The sequence below is a fragment of the Myotis yumanensis genome, unplaced genomic scaffold (genome assembly GCF_028538775.1).
Source record: "Myotis yumanensis isolate MYYU_CA2020_CCGP unplaced genomic scaffold, mMyoYum1.0.hap1 SCAF_19, whole genome shotgun sequence".
Classification (NCBI taxonomy): Eukaryota; Metazoa; Chordata; class Mammalia; order Chiroptera; family Vespertilionidae; genus Myotis; species Myotis yumanensis.
In genome coordinates, this window is record NW_027223770.1 from 1,024,274 (window position 1) to 1,037,568 (window position 13,295).

General features: G+C 54.9%; 1 protein-coding gene across 1 annotated transcript in view; it reads left to right on the forward strand.

Annotated features, from left to right (window-relative positions):
- The first annotated feature begins 809 nt into the window (after nt 1–809).
- Nucleotides 810–13,295, forward strand: part of TECTA (tectorin alpha) — a 111,279-nt gene continuing 98,793 nt past the window's right edge. The window contains exons 1-6 of the mRNA XM_070399891.1: nt 810–856; nt 1,946–2,010; nt 4,982–5,115; nt 6,349–6,636; nt 9,991–10,128; nt 10,704–10,869. Of these exons, the coding sequence (XP_070255992.1) occupies nt 1,947–2,010; nt 4,982–5,115; nt 6,349–6,636; nt 9,991–10,128; nt 10,704–10,869 (790 nt within the window). The 5' untranslated portion in view covers nt 810–856; nt 1,946. The remainder of the gene's footprint in view (nt 857–1,945; nt 2,011–4,981; nt 5,116–6,348; nt 6,637–9,990; nt 10,129–10,703; nt 10,870–13,295) is intronic.

The following is a 13,295-nucleotide window of genomic DNA, read 5'->3' on the forward strand; positions in this document are numbered from 1 at the left end:
TCATTTATCTTAACAAGTTTTTCCCTTGTTTACAAGACCTTGTAAATTCTTTACTTACTGCACATGTTCCCATCTCCTCCCAGGGCCCTCCCTGGGCCCCGAGGGTTCCGGGGCCCGGCCTGGCTTCCTGGGGAAGAGCAGCCCCCGGGTCACCTCCCTCCGTTCACTAGAAAGAGCCCTGGGCTCCCGCAGGGCGGGCTGGAGAGGAGAGGGGAGAAGGAAGCCCAGGCGAGCTGAGAAGGCTCCGTGACGGCTGCGTGCACACCTGTGCACACACAGTGCAGCCTGCCTGTGGCCACGCTCAAGCCACAGGACTGAACAGACTGAGGAGAAACCAGCTCCATCTGAATGTGGGAGCCCGCTTTGTCTCGTCTCAGTCCCATGCTGCTGAATGCTAATCCTGTAACGTAATCCAGTTGCCTTTTTTTGGTACAAAGGTAGAAGGGGGGTTTCTTTTGTGTTTTCAGTGCAAAGCGATTCCGATCAGAAAGGCTTGGGGTTTCAGCTCCGAGTACCTGACATTTCCATCTGAATCTCCTTTTTCGAGGGCTGGGGGAGGTCTGGTTTCTCAGGAAAGGAACCTTTCTCCAGGATCCTGAAACTGATCTTTAGATGTACTTTTCCTTAATCAATAGAAAGAACTTGATTGCAACTCAACACTCGCCTGCCTTGAGTGCAGGGTAACTGAATTTTTGGTTTTAAGAGTAGGCGATTCAGACATCATTTCAGGAATCAGCAATAATTGGCAGCAGGAGGGGGAGAACTGACATGGATTCCTGTTTTGCCTGAGTTTTCCTGGTTTACCAAGATTTGGCTTAATATTCCTGACTCGGCTCCTCCAGCCTCTACAGAACAGGTTAGTGACATGTTCCGTAAATGCAGATGCTTGAGTGAGTTCTCCTTATGGCTCAAGGGCTCGGGGTCCGGGCACCACATCCCCTGCCAAGGCTGGGGTCTCGGCAGGTCTCACGCCACTGCCAGCAAGGCTGTGCCTCGCCACGCACTGCAGGTTTCCGAGTGTGCCTGACCCTGGAGATTTACAAAATGCCCCCAGGGCAGGGCAGGGTCCTGCTGGTCCATGGCTGTTGGCTGAGGAGCTGGGGGAACCTCGAGGAGTAAGAGGAAGTGTGCACTGAAGGGCAGCCCTGGGACGGGGCAGGTGCGTGCGCCTTGGAGCTGCCTCTCAGCCTGACGGGCGGCCGGACTGTCCGCGCCCCTTGGGGGGCAGCGCAGCCTGCTCAGCTGCTCCCACCGACATGCAAGCAGGTCCACTTCCGCGAGCTCCTTGGTCACTTTGCTGGACTAGTGACTGGCTTGCGTGTTGAGTCCTGCCTGTTCTTGCTGTTGTTCCGAGGGGCAGCCCTGGCAGGGTCCCCTGCCTGTCACCCTGGAGGCGCTCACCCCCGGTGGGAGCAGTGGGCAGTCTGTGCTCCCCCCCGCCCCCGTCAGGGCTTCCGATGGTGGGTGACCTTGCTGTGGAGAAGGGGACGGCGCACTCGGAGCTTCCCCACCTGCAGGGCTGCATTGTTTAATTGACCTTTACCTGAACCTCATCAGAAGCTGCTGTGAGAGTCGGAGGAGCCCGGTCTCCGGGGGACCCGGCACGGCCTGCATCCTTGGAGCCCCCACTGCTCGGTGCTCAGGGGCCAGAGTGGCCGGCTTTCCGCTCCTCTGTTGCCCCCGGGGCTTCTGTGTAATCTCCCGGTGATTGCGTGATCTCATCACACGTCCAAGCTGGCTTCATGGGGGAGTCTGATTTGTTCATGGAGCATTGAACTTGGGGGCCCTGCCAGCGTGGAGCCACAGCCCCACTCAGCTCCGTGATGTTGTCCTGGGAGTTTGTCCTGTGATGTTGCCTCGTGCCCGGGACTCGCCACTGAGCACACCTGGTGTCGCATCGGCTCTGGCCCGCTGGGACTTCCCCTCTTTCTGTTTGACCTTCCAGGATGAATTGCTCCTCGTTCCTTCGGATCTGGGTCTCTTTCATCTTCGCGCTGGTACAGCACCGAGGTGAGTCCTGCAGGGTCGTGTACACTCCTGATCCGCGTGCTCTTGAATATATGAAGGGACGCTATGGTGCAACTGTCATTGTCAGGGCTACGTGTACCTACAGATGCAACAGAAAATGTAAATGAAATGTTGTGGTCAAAAGCAAAATACAGTGACGCTGAATAACTTGTTTAGTTATATCCCTAATTTTCTTATTTAACTGTGAACACCATTTGTGTATACATTGGATCGCCCCATGATAATGGGTCTTTAAGAAAATGCAAATTATTTTCATTAAAAGCATATAGGGCAGGTGTGTGTGCTGCCCAGACCTCATGATTGATCCGCATTAAGGCATGGGGACTTTAAAGAATACACTTGTTTTACCCCAAATCAGGGAGTTCAATGGTATTGGTGTGGGTGCCCTGGGGCAGTGACCTTCTACGCGGCCAGAAACCTGAGCCGCGAGACACACATGATCGCCCTCCCTCCGAGACTCCTTCTCCACTCTGCGCGGCGTGGCCGGGGCAGCGAGAATACACGGACATTTCTTTCCGCTATTTCGGATTTTAGGAAAGAAAGGTGGGGAAGTCTACATGGATTTGAAACGCTTATCGCTAAAATTCTAAAACATCGTTCTTTGTATTGTTTGTTTGTCTGGTTCACCGGCACATGATCACAAATCTGACATTTTCTGAGGGCTCGGCAAATTCAAACAGTGTAGCATGCAACCCCCATGAGCGCCCCACTGACTCTCATCTCCTACCCCTGCTCTAAGCAAGTACATTTTATTTGGTAAAAAAAAAACAACAAAAAACAAAAAAACCACCAACGTCCGGGAGCAGAGTGATGTCTATGAAATCCCCACCTGGAGCGAGCGAGTTCCCTCTCATGAGCTCTGGTGGCAATAAATAGGCCATCTGTTAACAAGTTGTATTTTTTTTTATAATATTGATGCCTTCCAAGGTGGAAATTACTGTAGTTAAACCTACTCCCTTTTATTAAGCACCTTTTATTATTCAACAAGTCTTTGTTAAACATATACAATATTACATATCTTTATTATTTGTATTCTTAAAATGGAAAAAGTTTTAACTGTCCATTCTTTCCTGTTCAAATCCATGCATAGTTGGGGTCACTCATGAAGAGAAAACTCTTCCCAGATTACCCTGGTTGGAGCAGAGAGAGAAGCGAGGGGCCGCCCGGATGGCCACAGTTCTGCCGCCTCCTGGGGGTGTGGCTTTTGCGTGTCCTAGGCGGGGTGGCCACGGCTGCCACATGCTGGTTAACCTTCCCGTTAAAGTGATGGCAGGTCAGTGTGAATAGAAGCCTGTTCACACGTGGGCATCTCTTCTAAATAGTTGCTCATGAAGGATAAACCCATGACATGATTTGCTTTATTATTATTAATTTGAGAAAGTTTATCACCTTGCAAGTTTAATAAGTAACTGTGTATAATGCTACAATAGGGATTATAGATTTTTTAAACATTCCTACCTCCTAGGAATTTTGAATGTGGTAATTCTGTGCAAATACAAATGTTCAAGAACCCCTTTTTGCCCCCTGGTTGTGACTTTAAGTCAGCAGTTCTCAACCTGTGGGTCGCGACCCCTTTGGGGGTCGAACGACCCTTTCACAGGGGTCGCCTAAGACCATCGGAAAACACATATATAATTACATATTGATTTTGTAATTAATCACTATGCTTTAATTATGTTCAATTTGTAACAATGAAATTGGGGGTCCCCACAACATGAGGAACTGTATTAAAGGGTGGCGGCATTAGGAAGGTTGAGAACCACTGCTTTAAGTAAAGCACACCAGCAGTGCTCCCATGATTGAATCAGCTACAGCGCCTCCTACAGGGTGACGTTGGGTGGCTCCCCAGAGACGGGGCTTGGGGAACAATGATACACTAATGGTCCGTAGGCCTAGCACTCCCTGCTTCCCTCTGATGTTACCCTGGGAAGCAGCTGAGCTCTCCATCCGGGCAGGCCACCTGCGGTCCTGCCCCTGGCCTGGAGCATCTGGTCAAGTCCTGTATGTAGACCCTTGGGAAATTGTCTACTTTCTATCACTAAATGGGGCCACATACACACACACACACACACACACACATGCGTGTGCACACACGCGCACACATACCCACAAGCCCACACTCTGGTTTGGAGGGGAAACAGGCCAGGCTGCCAGGGAGGTGGTGGCAGCCATGTGAGGGGAGTGTGCTCGCGGCCGATGCTCACCGGGCCAGGCTGATGAGTCAGAGCCCTCAGCCTCCTCTCCACAGAGTCCTCCAGGCCCCAGAGCCTCCCCCGAGAGGATCCCATGCTGCCCCTTGTGGACATGAGCCATGAGCTGCAGAGAGCCATCTGCCAGGGCTGGACCTCAACCACTGGCCACTTGCAGGCCAGTTTTGTGCACCCTCCTCCCAGTTTGTCCCAGGTCCAGCTGTTTTCTTTCCTCCTGGGACCTGAGCTCTCCTCCTATTGTGCAGCAGAGGGAGGGGACTCCTTTCAGGAAAAGACAGGAGAGTAGCACTTTGGAGACTGAGGGAGCGGCACAGCCATGAGCCACCTTCTCTGCGCCCTGCCCTCTGGCCAAGGGTCAAGCTGCCTAAGCCATTGGGACCAGGAGGCGGCTCAGGCTCCGAGAGCCCTGGGCAGGGCGGCCGCACAGCTCCCACCACTGTGTGAACATGGCTCGCGCCACGATGTCTGGAAGCATGGATGGAGCATGGATGGAGCGTGGATGGAGCATGCATGGAGCATGGATGGAGCATGGGCTGAGTGCTCCTGAGGAGAGGCACTGCTCTCCCCTCCCCAGAGGCCGAAGGCAGTGCTGTGTGAGCGGGGTTTACGGGGATGAAAGGGAGTCTGACTTGCGTCTGGTTTGCAAGACTTCCTGGAGGAAGCTGGGTTCGTGGGTGGGAGGGAACTGGCTTAGGCAACAGGGCGGGATCTGCCGTCCATCTAACCACCGACTCTCTTGACAGCTCAGCCCAGGGAGCTCATGTACCCATTTTGGCAGAATGACACCAAAACCCCCAAAGTAGACGACGGAAGCTCCCCCGAGATCAAGCTGGCCATCCCCATCTTCTTCTTCGGCGTGCCTTACCGCACCGTCTATGTAAGTGGAGAGGCGGCCCGCTGTGCTCTGCGCCTTCCCCTTTGTTTGTCAGAAGTGAAAACATTTAAACACTTTCCGGGCCTCAGGAAGGAGAGGAGTTGTTGGCAGCCCAGGGGCAGGCTCAGAGATATCATGAACTGGTAGATTTTATGATTAAGGAGCTCGAAGGGGTATTTAATGGCTGATATTCGCAACAGGCAGGACAATACAGCTGCGAGCCATGGACATTACTTCGCTACCCGATAAGATGAAAAGCTACTCGGAGCAGGATCGTTTTCTTTCCCTGAGGGTGTGAAAAGTTTGTGTCTGTTGTTCTCGGGCTTTCTACCAACTGGGAGAGAAGTCAGGGCGCAGAAATGGGGAACCAGCTGTTACAGAAATGTCGTTTGCCGAATTGGCCATGCTCATGGTGTCTGAGACAGGCCACAGGGCCCGGGGCAGACACATGTGAGGAAATAGCACCGTCTGCTGGCAGAACTCTCCGGGCACCGTGTGCTCAGGGGGCTGGTGGGTTGGTTGGGTTTGGTCCTAGTGAGGCTGTGGCACATGGAGAAGAAGGTGAAGACAGACCCGTGTCGCCTGAGTGCAGACTGGCTCATGGTTTGCAGTGAGGTTTTGTAATTTACAAGTTTACAAACACACTGGCGAATCACGAAAACCCCCAGGAGACTGAGTAGGTGGTTGGAAGGTCCTAGAAGTCCTTTAAATACCTCATCCAGAGAGGAGAGGCTGTGCCCGGAGTGGAGTTAGAAGAGAAAGTACTTGGCTTTCTTTTCCTGACACCCCTCTCTTGTCATATAGTAGAAATCAAGGTCTAATACAGAGAGCTCCTCAGGTTTTTAATTTAACATTTTGCTTCCATGTTCTATCTCTCCTGTGACTCTGGATCTTCTTTTTTGCCCACATTACTCCCTGCCTGGTAGAACACACACACACACACACACACACACACACACACACACCTGAGTAGCATGAGGTAAATGTAAACAGAGATAGGATCAAAAACATGAAGTGAGACTGATTATGAATAAGAAACGCAGCTAATGACACAGTGAAAGTGGAAGTAAATCACTGAGTTTAAAAGTAAACAAGCCTCCTGGCTGAGCCACGTTGGGGGTTCTGACACAGTGAACGTGGTTTCCATTCACCCGTCAGGCGGAGGTCTGTGTGGGTTAGGACTCTAGAGTTGTCATGGTTACGGATCCACCATGCAAAGCCTGTCTTACTTTTTAGGTCAATAACAACGGCGTTGTCTCCTTCAACGTGCTGGTGAGCCAGTTCACGCCGGAGTCCTTCCCCTTGACTGACGGGAGGGCCTTCATCGCCCCGTTTTGGGCAGACGTGCACAACGGAATCCGAGGCGAGATCTACTACAGAGAGACCATGGACCCTGCCATCCTGACAAGAGCCACCAAGGACATCAGGAAGCACTTCAAGGACATGGCAGCCTTCTCGGCCACGTGGGTCTTCATTGTGACCTGGGAGGAAGTCACGTTTTACGGAGGGAGCAGCACCACGCCCGTAATAACCCACATTTTCTGTGTTCCCTGCTCTCCCCTGCCACCCGCTTCTTGTCTGTCTCCACCTCCGAGAAGGAGTCTGTTGTCAGAGCCGAGGAGCAGCCCTTTCCTTGAGTTCAATGGATGAGTCGTGCCGCCCACTTTCCAGGCCACAAAGGGAGAGGGTAACCTCGCCAGCCCTGGCGGCCGTGGCCCTTCTGAGGCTGTGCAGCTCTGTCACTCAGCATCGCGAATGTGAGAAGGAGCCGGCCAGGTCCTTGCAGGAGGTGCCACGTCTATTTTGCAGGAGAGGGACTGAGGCAGAGACCAGATCCCGCCGCACGGTCAGGGCCCCTGAGGAACCCGAGGTCCCTCTGTTTTGTCTGAGGCACTGCCTCTTCATCAGCTAATCCCGCCCCCCTTTTTGTCCTTTCCCCCTACGAAACCTGGTAGGACAAGGAAATGGGGTGCTGATTTGGGGCACAAATGACCTGACTGATTTTATTATGTTATGAGGCGAGATCTACTACAGAGAGACCATGGACCCTGCCATCCTGACAAGAGCTTTTACTGTGCATTCAGATTTGATGCTAATTGGGCGATTAAAGCGTTTCATAGAGTAAAGTTTTAACATCTGCTCTGAGGATGTTAAACAAAAGTCCGATCAGAAAGATGGCATTGGCGCTATCGTAGAGACCGTCAGCTCCGCTCCCTCCAGTCAGCAACAGGCACACCTCCTGCAAAGCCCGCGGCTTCAGGCTGACTGGCCGCGGGGAGCTGTGAGGCAGCAGATGCACCTTCATCTATGGTGTTTCCAGCAGCAAATGCCCTCAGAAATTGACGCTCTGCTCCCTGAGGGTTGCTTCCATCCCCTCTGCTTTCCTGTTTCCTTGGCAATGAGTCAGCTGTTTGGGGCGGGACAGAAACGATTGAGCTGGAGACAGAGGTGGGCATGTGCGAGCACCTGGGCCTGGGCCCCTTCCAGCGCCAGGAGGCTCTGGGCACAGCAAGGCCCGTGAGCAGCAGGCTCATGCTCGCAGCGTTAGAATGTGAGCCGCCAGGGGGCACTGACCTCAGTGCCTCTGAGGGGAAGGGAGGAACGCCAACCAAATGCTGCCACCGCATTTTCAAACAACTTCCGTTGGCAAGAACGGCAAGATCATTAGGTCCTTCCTGGCTTGTCCTTTGAGTAAATGTCTGGACTGTGAAAACTCCTTCAACAGGACGAATGAGGTAACAGCTGAATGTTCTCAGCTCCTTGGAGAAGAAGACAGTACAACCCCTGCGGAGCTGCCGCCATGCCTGTCCCTGCCCTGAAATTGGCCTCCTCTCCATCTCCCTTCACCCCAGGCCCCTTCCTCAGAGGAGCCCATTCACCACAAGCCCTGCCCTGGCCTGAGAGGCCTGGGAGAGGCAGAAGGTCTCAGGGGCGCAGTAGGAAGGGAAGAGCAGCAAGGAGCAGGAGGTAGGGCTCAGAGAACCACTTGTTTGATGGAGGGAGAGCTGATGTTTACTGGAGGCTTGCTCTGAGCTCGGCTCTGTGCGAGGCCATTTCTGCATTCATGCAGCCTCGCAGGATGTGCTGCTAAAGGTGAGAGCAGGCCCGGAGAGGCTAGATAACCTGCCAAAGTGGAAGAAGAGAGAGCGAACCTCAGAGGAGGGAGAGTAAGTGCAAACTGAAGTCTCCAAACACTAATCCTGAGCTGTTTTCTCGGCTGCCTCCTCAGGTGTCATTAGAAGTCCTCTGGAGTATATGAGGGTTTTTAAGAATTAAAACCTGTTTTACAAAAGCAGGTCTGGAGAAGTCTTCAAACTAATGTGGAGGAGGTGTGCATGTAGAGGCGTGAGAGCGAGCCGCCAGGGGCCCAGGGCAGGGCCTCCGGGTGGTGGGGGGTGGCTGGCTGGTTGAGTGACTTCTGGGATCAGACATGGGCTGCACTTGAGACCTGCTTGGACCACAGATCTGCCCAACTGGGTTTCAGGTGGAGGAATCCGCTTCCTGAAGGGGAAGCCTGGACTGGGGGGCTGAAGCTTTAGTCCTCGTGTGACCTTGCGACCTTGACTTTGTGCCTGGGCCTTGAACCTGACCCTGCTGTGACCTCAGGCGATCTTTAGCAGGCTGCTCGCTCATCTCCTTGCCCCACTTTCCTTTTTGGTTGAGCAGAGCAAAGAATGGAGGCGTGTACCTGGGCGACACTATCATCAACGCCATCAGCAGTGCCAGCCCCAGAGCTCAAGGAGAAAGTCCTCATGGACAGAAAGGGCTTTTCTTTGCTCTCACCTTGCCTCCCCCGGGACCCTGGGGCCGGGGGGGGGGGGGGGGGGCGGTGATTTGGGGCGTCCAGGATCCTCTGCGCCGTCTGATTACCCGGGATAAGGATGCGGGTCCTCTGCATCCGACAGAATGCCAGCAGGATGGTATCCGCAGCAGGGATGCTGGGTCTGAATGGAAAAGGTCAAAGCAGCCTCTCCTTTAATTCTATTTTAATTTAATTTCCTGAAATGTGTGTTGGGGTGGGGTTAGCAAAGGGAAGCAGTAAAGGACAGCATTCGCTACAGCCTGTTCCCAAAAGCTGTTGGCAAGGCTCACTCGAATGTATAGAACATCTCCGTCCTGAAAAGCTCAGCAAAGAGTCTGAGCGGACAGCGTGGTGCCAGGAGATGGCTGGGCTCTGGCTGAGTCCTGTCTTCTGTGGCTGGGCCATCGTCAGATTTCCAGCAACTCATGTCCCTTACCTCTCAGTTTTTAAGCTATAAGATGGGAGTTGCCCAAAATGGCCCGTTTCAGTGCTGGTCTGAGCTACAGATGAGTGCTGAGACTTTTGCAGATACAAAGTGATGCATGAATGCTCAGTTAGGGAGCAGTTTCCCCCACAAAGTGCTCCATGAAAATCACTTTCCGCTGCCCTGTCTGAAAGGGAGGGGCACCCCTCTCCCCAGTGCCCTCTGGGAAGTGAGAGAACACATGCTCTACCAGCTCTGACATCGCCTCTCCCCCCCACCTGCCACCCCCCCACCTGCCACCCTCCGACCTGCTGCCCCCCCCCCCGCCACCTCCCCCTCCCTCGGCACTCAGCCCTTCCCTGCCTATGCTTCCTGCAGCTTATTCTCCTGCTGCCATCTGCTTGCACATCGGCACAGCTGAGCCGAGCTTGGCGATCTGGGTCTGAGGCGGTCAGAGCCTGGGGAGCTGCCCCAGCCGGCCTCTAGGTGGTTCTCTGCCGGTGCACTGTCCCACACGCCTTGCTTTCCCCACTCGAGGCGAGGACACATTCTGAGAGGATGCAGAGCGTGAGCGCCGGGCACAGCCCTGAGCTGCTGGGGGCAGGGAGGGGCAGAGTGCAGGGAGTCACTGCCCATCTATTCCCACCTGCAGGTGAACACCTTCCAGGCCGTCCTGGTGTCTGATGGCTCTCACACATTCACGCTCTTCAATTACTATGAAATCAACTGGACCACGGGGACAGCAAGCGGCGGGGACCCCCTGACAGGTCTTGGGGGAGTGATGGCACAGGTGGGTGGCCCCTGACTGTCTCAGGAGGTGATGGCACAGCTGGGGACCCCTGACTGACTTGGGGGGGTGATGGCACAGGTGGGGCCCCCTGACTGTCTCAGGGGGTGATAGCACAGGTGGGGGCCTCCTGACTGGCTTGGGGGGGGTGATGGCACAGGTGGGGCCCCCTGACTGTCTCAGGGGGTGATGGCACAAGCGGGGGCCCCCTGACTGACTTGGGGGGGTGATGGCACAGGTGGGGCCCCCTGACTGTCTCAGGGGGTGATGGCACAAGTGGGGGCCCCCTGACTGACTTGGGGGGGTGATGGCACAGGTGGGTGGCCCCCGACTGTCTCAGGGGGTGATGGCACAGGTGGAGGCACTCTGCCATGTGTCCTGGAGGGAGTCCTGCCCAGAGCTCTTAAGGAGGGAAGGATGTCTGGTGGTTGTGGAGACTGGGAGGCTAGTCTTGTCCGTCGCTGATACCCTGATCTGGTGCAGCATGAACGAGGCAGGCTGTGTCGGGAGAAGGTGTTCTAGCAGGTTAACCAGTGGGTAGTGTTTGTGCTCAGGCTCGTCTCCCTTCTGCGCTTCAGGCAGGATTTAACGGTGGGAACCTCAGCAACTTCTTCAGCCTCCCGGGGTCCAGAACCCCCGACATTGTGAACATCCAGGAGACCACGAACGTCAACGTTCCCGGCCGCTGGGCGTTCAAAGTGGACGGGAAAGAGATTGACCCGGCCAATGGCTGCACCTCCAGAGGTAAGGCTGTTCCTGTCTCTATGGCAACGCAGTTTGTGGAGTTTAGATGGACAGGCAGGCGTTTTGGCCCTGAGGGCAGACACTTTGATGCCAGCCTCCTTTGACTCCTCTCAGCGGGCGATGGGTCAGGGTGATGCGAGCACACAGGCTCCTTAGACCGAGAGGCCTCCTGCATCCGACACTGCGGTTTGTGAGTGGTTGCCTGGGGGGTGAGCACAGCTCGCTGCTCAGAACAGCTACAATGTGGATGAGGGTCTTGAGTGAGGTCCCAGCCAGAGGGACAGGAGGGAGCCCTGGTTAACATCAGCCACGCTGTGGTCCTTCCCCTTTCACGGTTCCTCCGCCCGCTCCTGCCTGGCCCCTGCGCCAGGACCGGGCGTGCGGACCTGGAACACATGCTAGACAGAAGAAAGCCGGCTGCACTCGGGGAGCAAGCTGTGGGCGCTCCTCTCGGGCCCCTTACAGTCAGGCCGGACACCTCCCTCAGCATGCAGAGCGGCCAGGGCTCAGGAACACCCAGCTGCAGACTCCTGCTTCGTGTGTGTCTAAGAGTCTTCTGGAAACAGGGTTTCTGTTCACACTTCTGCTCGGAGGAGTGGAGGCGATAGCAGCTAGAACTAGTAAACATCCACCCTCTCATGCACTCAGCCATCTAGCCATTGCATCTCTCCAGAACATTCCGAGAGCCCAGGGAGGTGCTGGCCGCCCTGCAGGCAGAGGTGCCGGAGCCCTTGCCTCCCACTCCACCACGGGGGTTCCCCTGGAACACGGGTGACGGGCTGAAGATGTATTTGCACAGACACAGGCCGGCACTGGGTGGCAGAGGGTGTGGGGAGGTCAGATCCATGCAAGGCCTTGGGCCAGGAGGAAGGTTTCAGGAGCTCTCCTGCCTCCTGGTGACCGCGTGTCTCGGCAGCCCCAGGAGACAGCGGGCTGCTCTCCTGGCCCAGCGCCAGGTTGTTTAATACCCAGGAAAGCCCATCCGCCTGCCTGAAGCCTGCATTCTGCCAGTCCCCACGGGGGTCAGGCGTGTCAGGACTGCGAAGTCCTCAGGTTGAGACAGCGGATGAGTGTGTCAGAGCACAGCTGGGCGGAGCCAGACGGACACCCTGGCTCCTGGGCACACAGGGCTCCGGCTGTGCTCCTGCCCTCAGAGTGGACTGCAGCTTCGCTCACGGTCTGGAAAAGACCAAACCAGCACCCAGTGGGCTCTCCCCTTCACGGCCTGGGCTGGTGGCCACAGCACCTCGTGCCCTCCGTCCACTCCTTACAGAGCCGACTGGTGCAGCTGTGTGACCTTGGTGGTGGCGACAGCCACTGGCTGTGGTGACGGGACACACAGGCCAGCTGCATGCAGACCCCACTTCGACCTCACTCCTTCCCCTGTTACAGTTTGGGCTTTGTATCCAGGACGAATGCTACACCCTATGCCGATGCTGTGCATCTTTATGTGCTGCTGGGCATGCATCAGTCTGTGAGCCTGGGGTTGCCCTGCGTGAGGAGGGAAGTGTGATGTGGAGCTGGGTTATTATGTCATCATTTTGCAAAGAAAATGATCTCAGCGATTCTACCTTTTGGCCCAAATGTCCTCTACTCCAAGGCATTTGTCTCCCCCCTGCCCCCGCCCCGCCCTTTGGAAGCCTGACAAGGCGGGCACTGGCAGCTACTCCGCGTGGAGGCTGCTGTTGTGACCAGTGCCCAGGCTGTGAGGTGAAGGGGCCTTTTCAGCTGATACATGTGACCTGCTGGGAGGTGGGCCCATCTGTTACCCCGTCGGGCCTCTGCTCAGCAGGTATCAGCATCATTGCCTGCTGAGAAGGAGACGGGAGGGCTGCTGGCACCATGCCTTCTGCTCGGTTAACCTGTACAGTAGTCAGTTTTATAAAAACTTGAGAAATAGTTTTAAACTACAATTTCAAACTATGCTTACTCTTGGTCTACGGCGTTATTTATCTTTCCTGTCAGACATTCTCAGTTTACAAATGCCCCTCCTCCATCCGTGTGTGCCAGGTTTTTATAGTCTCACGGGTCCCATGAGGCAGGGAGAGGAAACAGTGCTGTTCCCATATCGCAGGTTGGAAAGCTGAGGCAGGTGGGCGTTAAGGCTGGAGTCAGAGAGGTTACCCAGTTCTCTTGACTCTGCCCCCAACCAAAGACTCTCAGCCCTCAGCCCTAAGGTGCTCCTATTTCAATTGAAAGTTGATATTAACAACTGGCAAATTTCAAAAATTTGATTGGGGAGATAATTTCTTTAGGAAAGTGGTTTTAAAGACTGATTGTCTACCAAATAAATAGTAGTGAATACTTTAAAGATTAGCCCGGCCAGTGTGGCTCAGTGGTTGAGTGTCCACCTATGAACAAGGAGGTCACAGTTCGATTCCCAGTCAGGACACATGTCCGGGTTGCAGGCTCGATCCCCAGTGTGG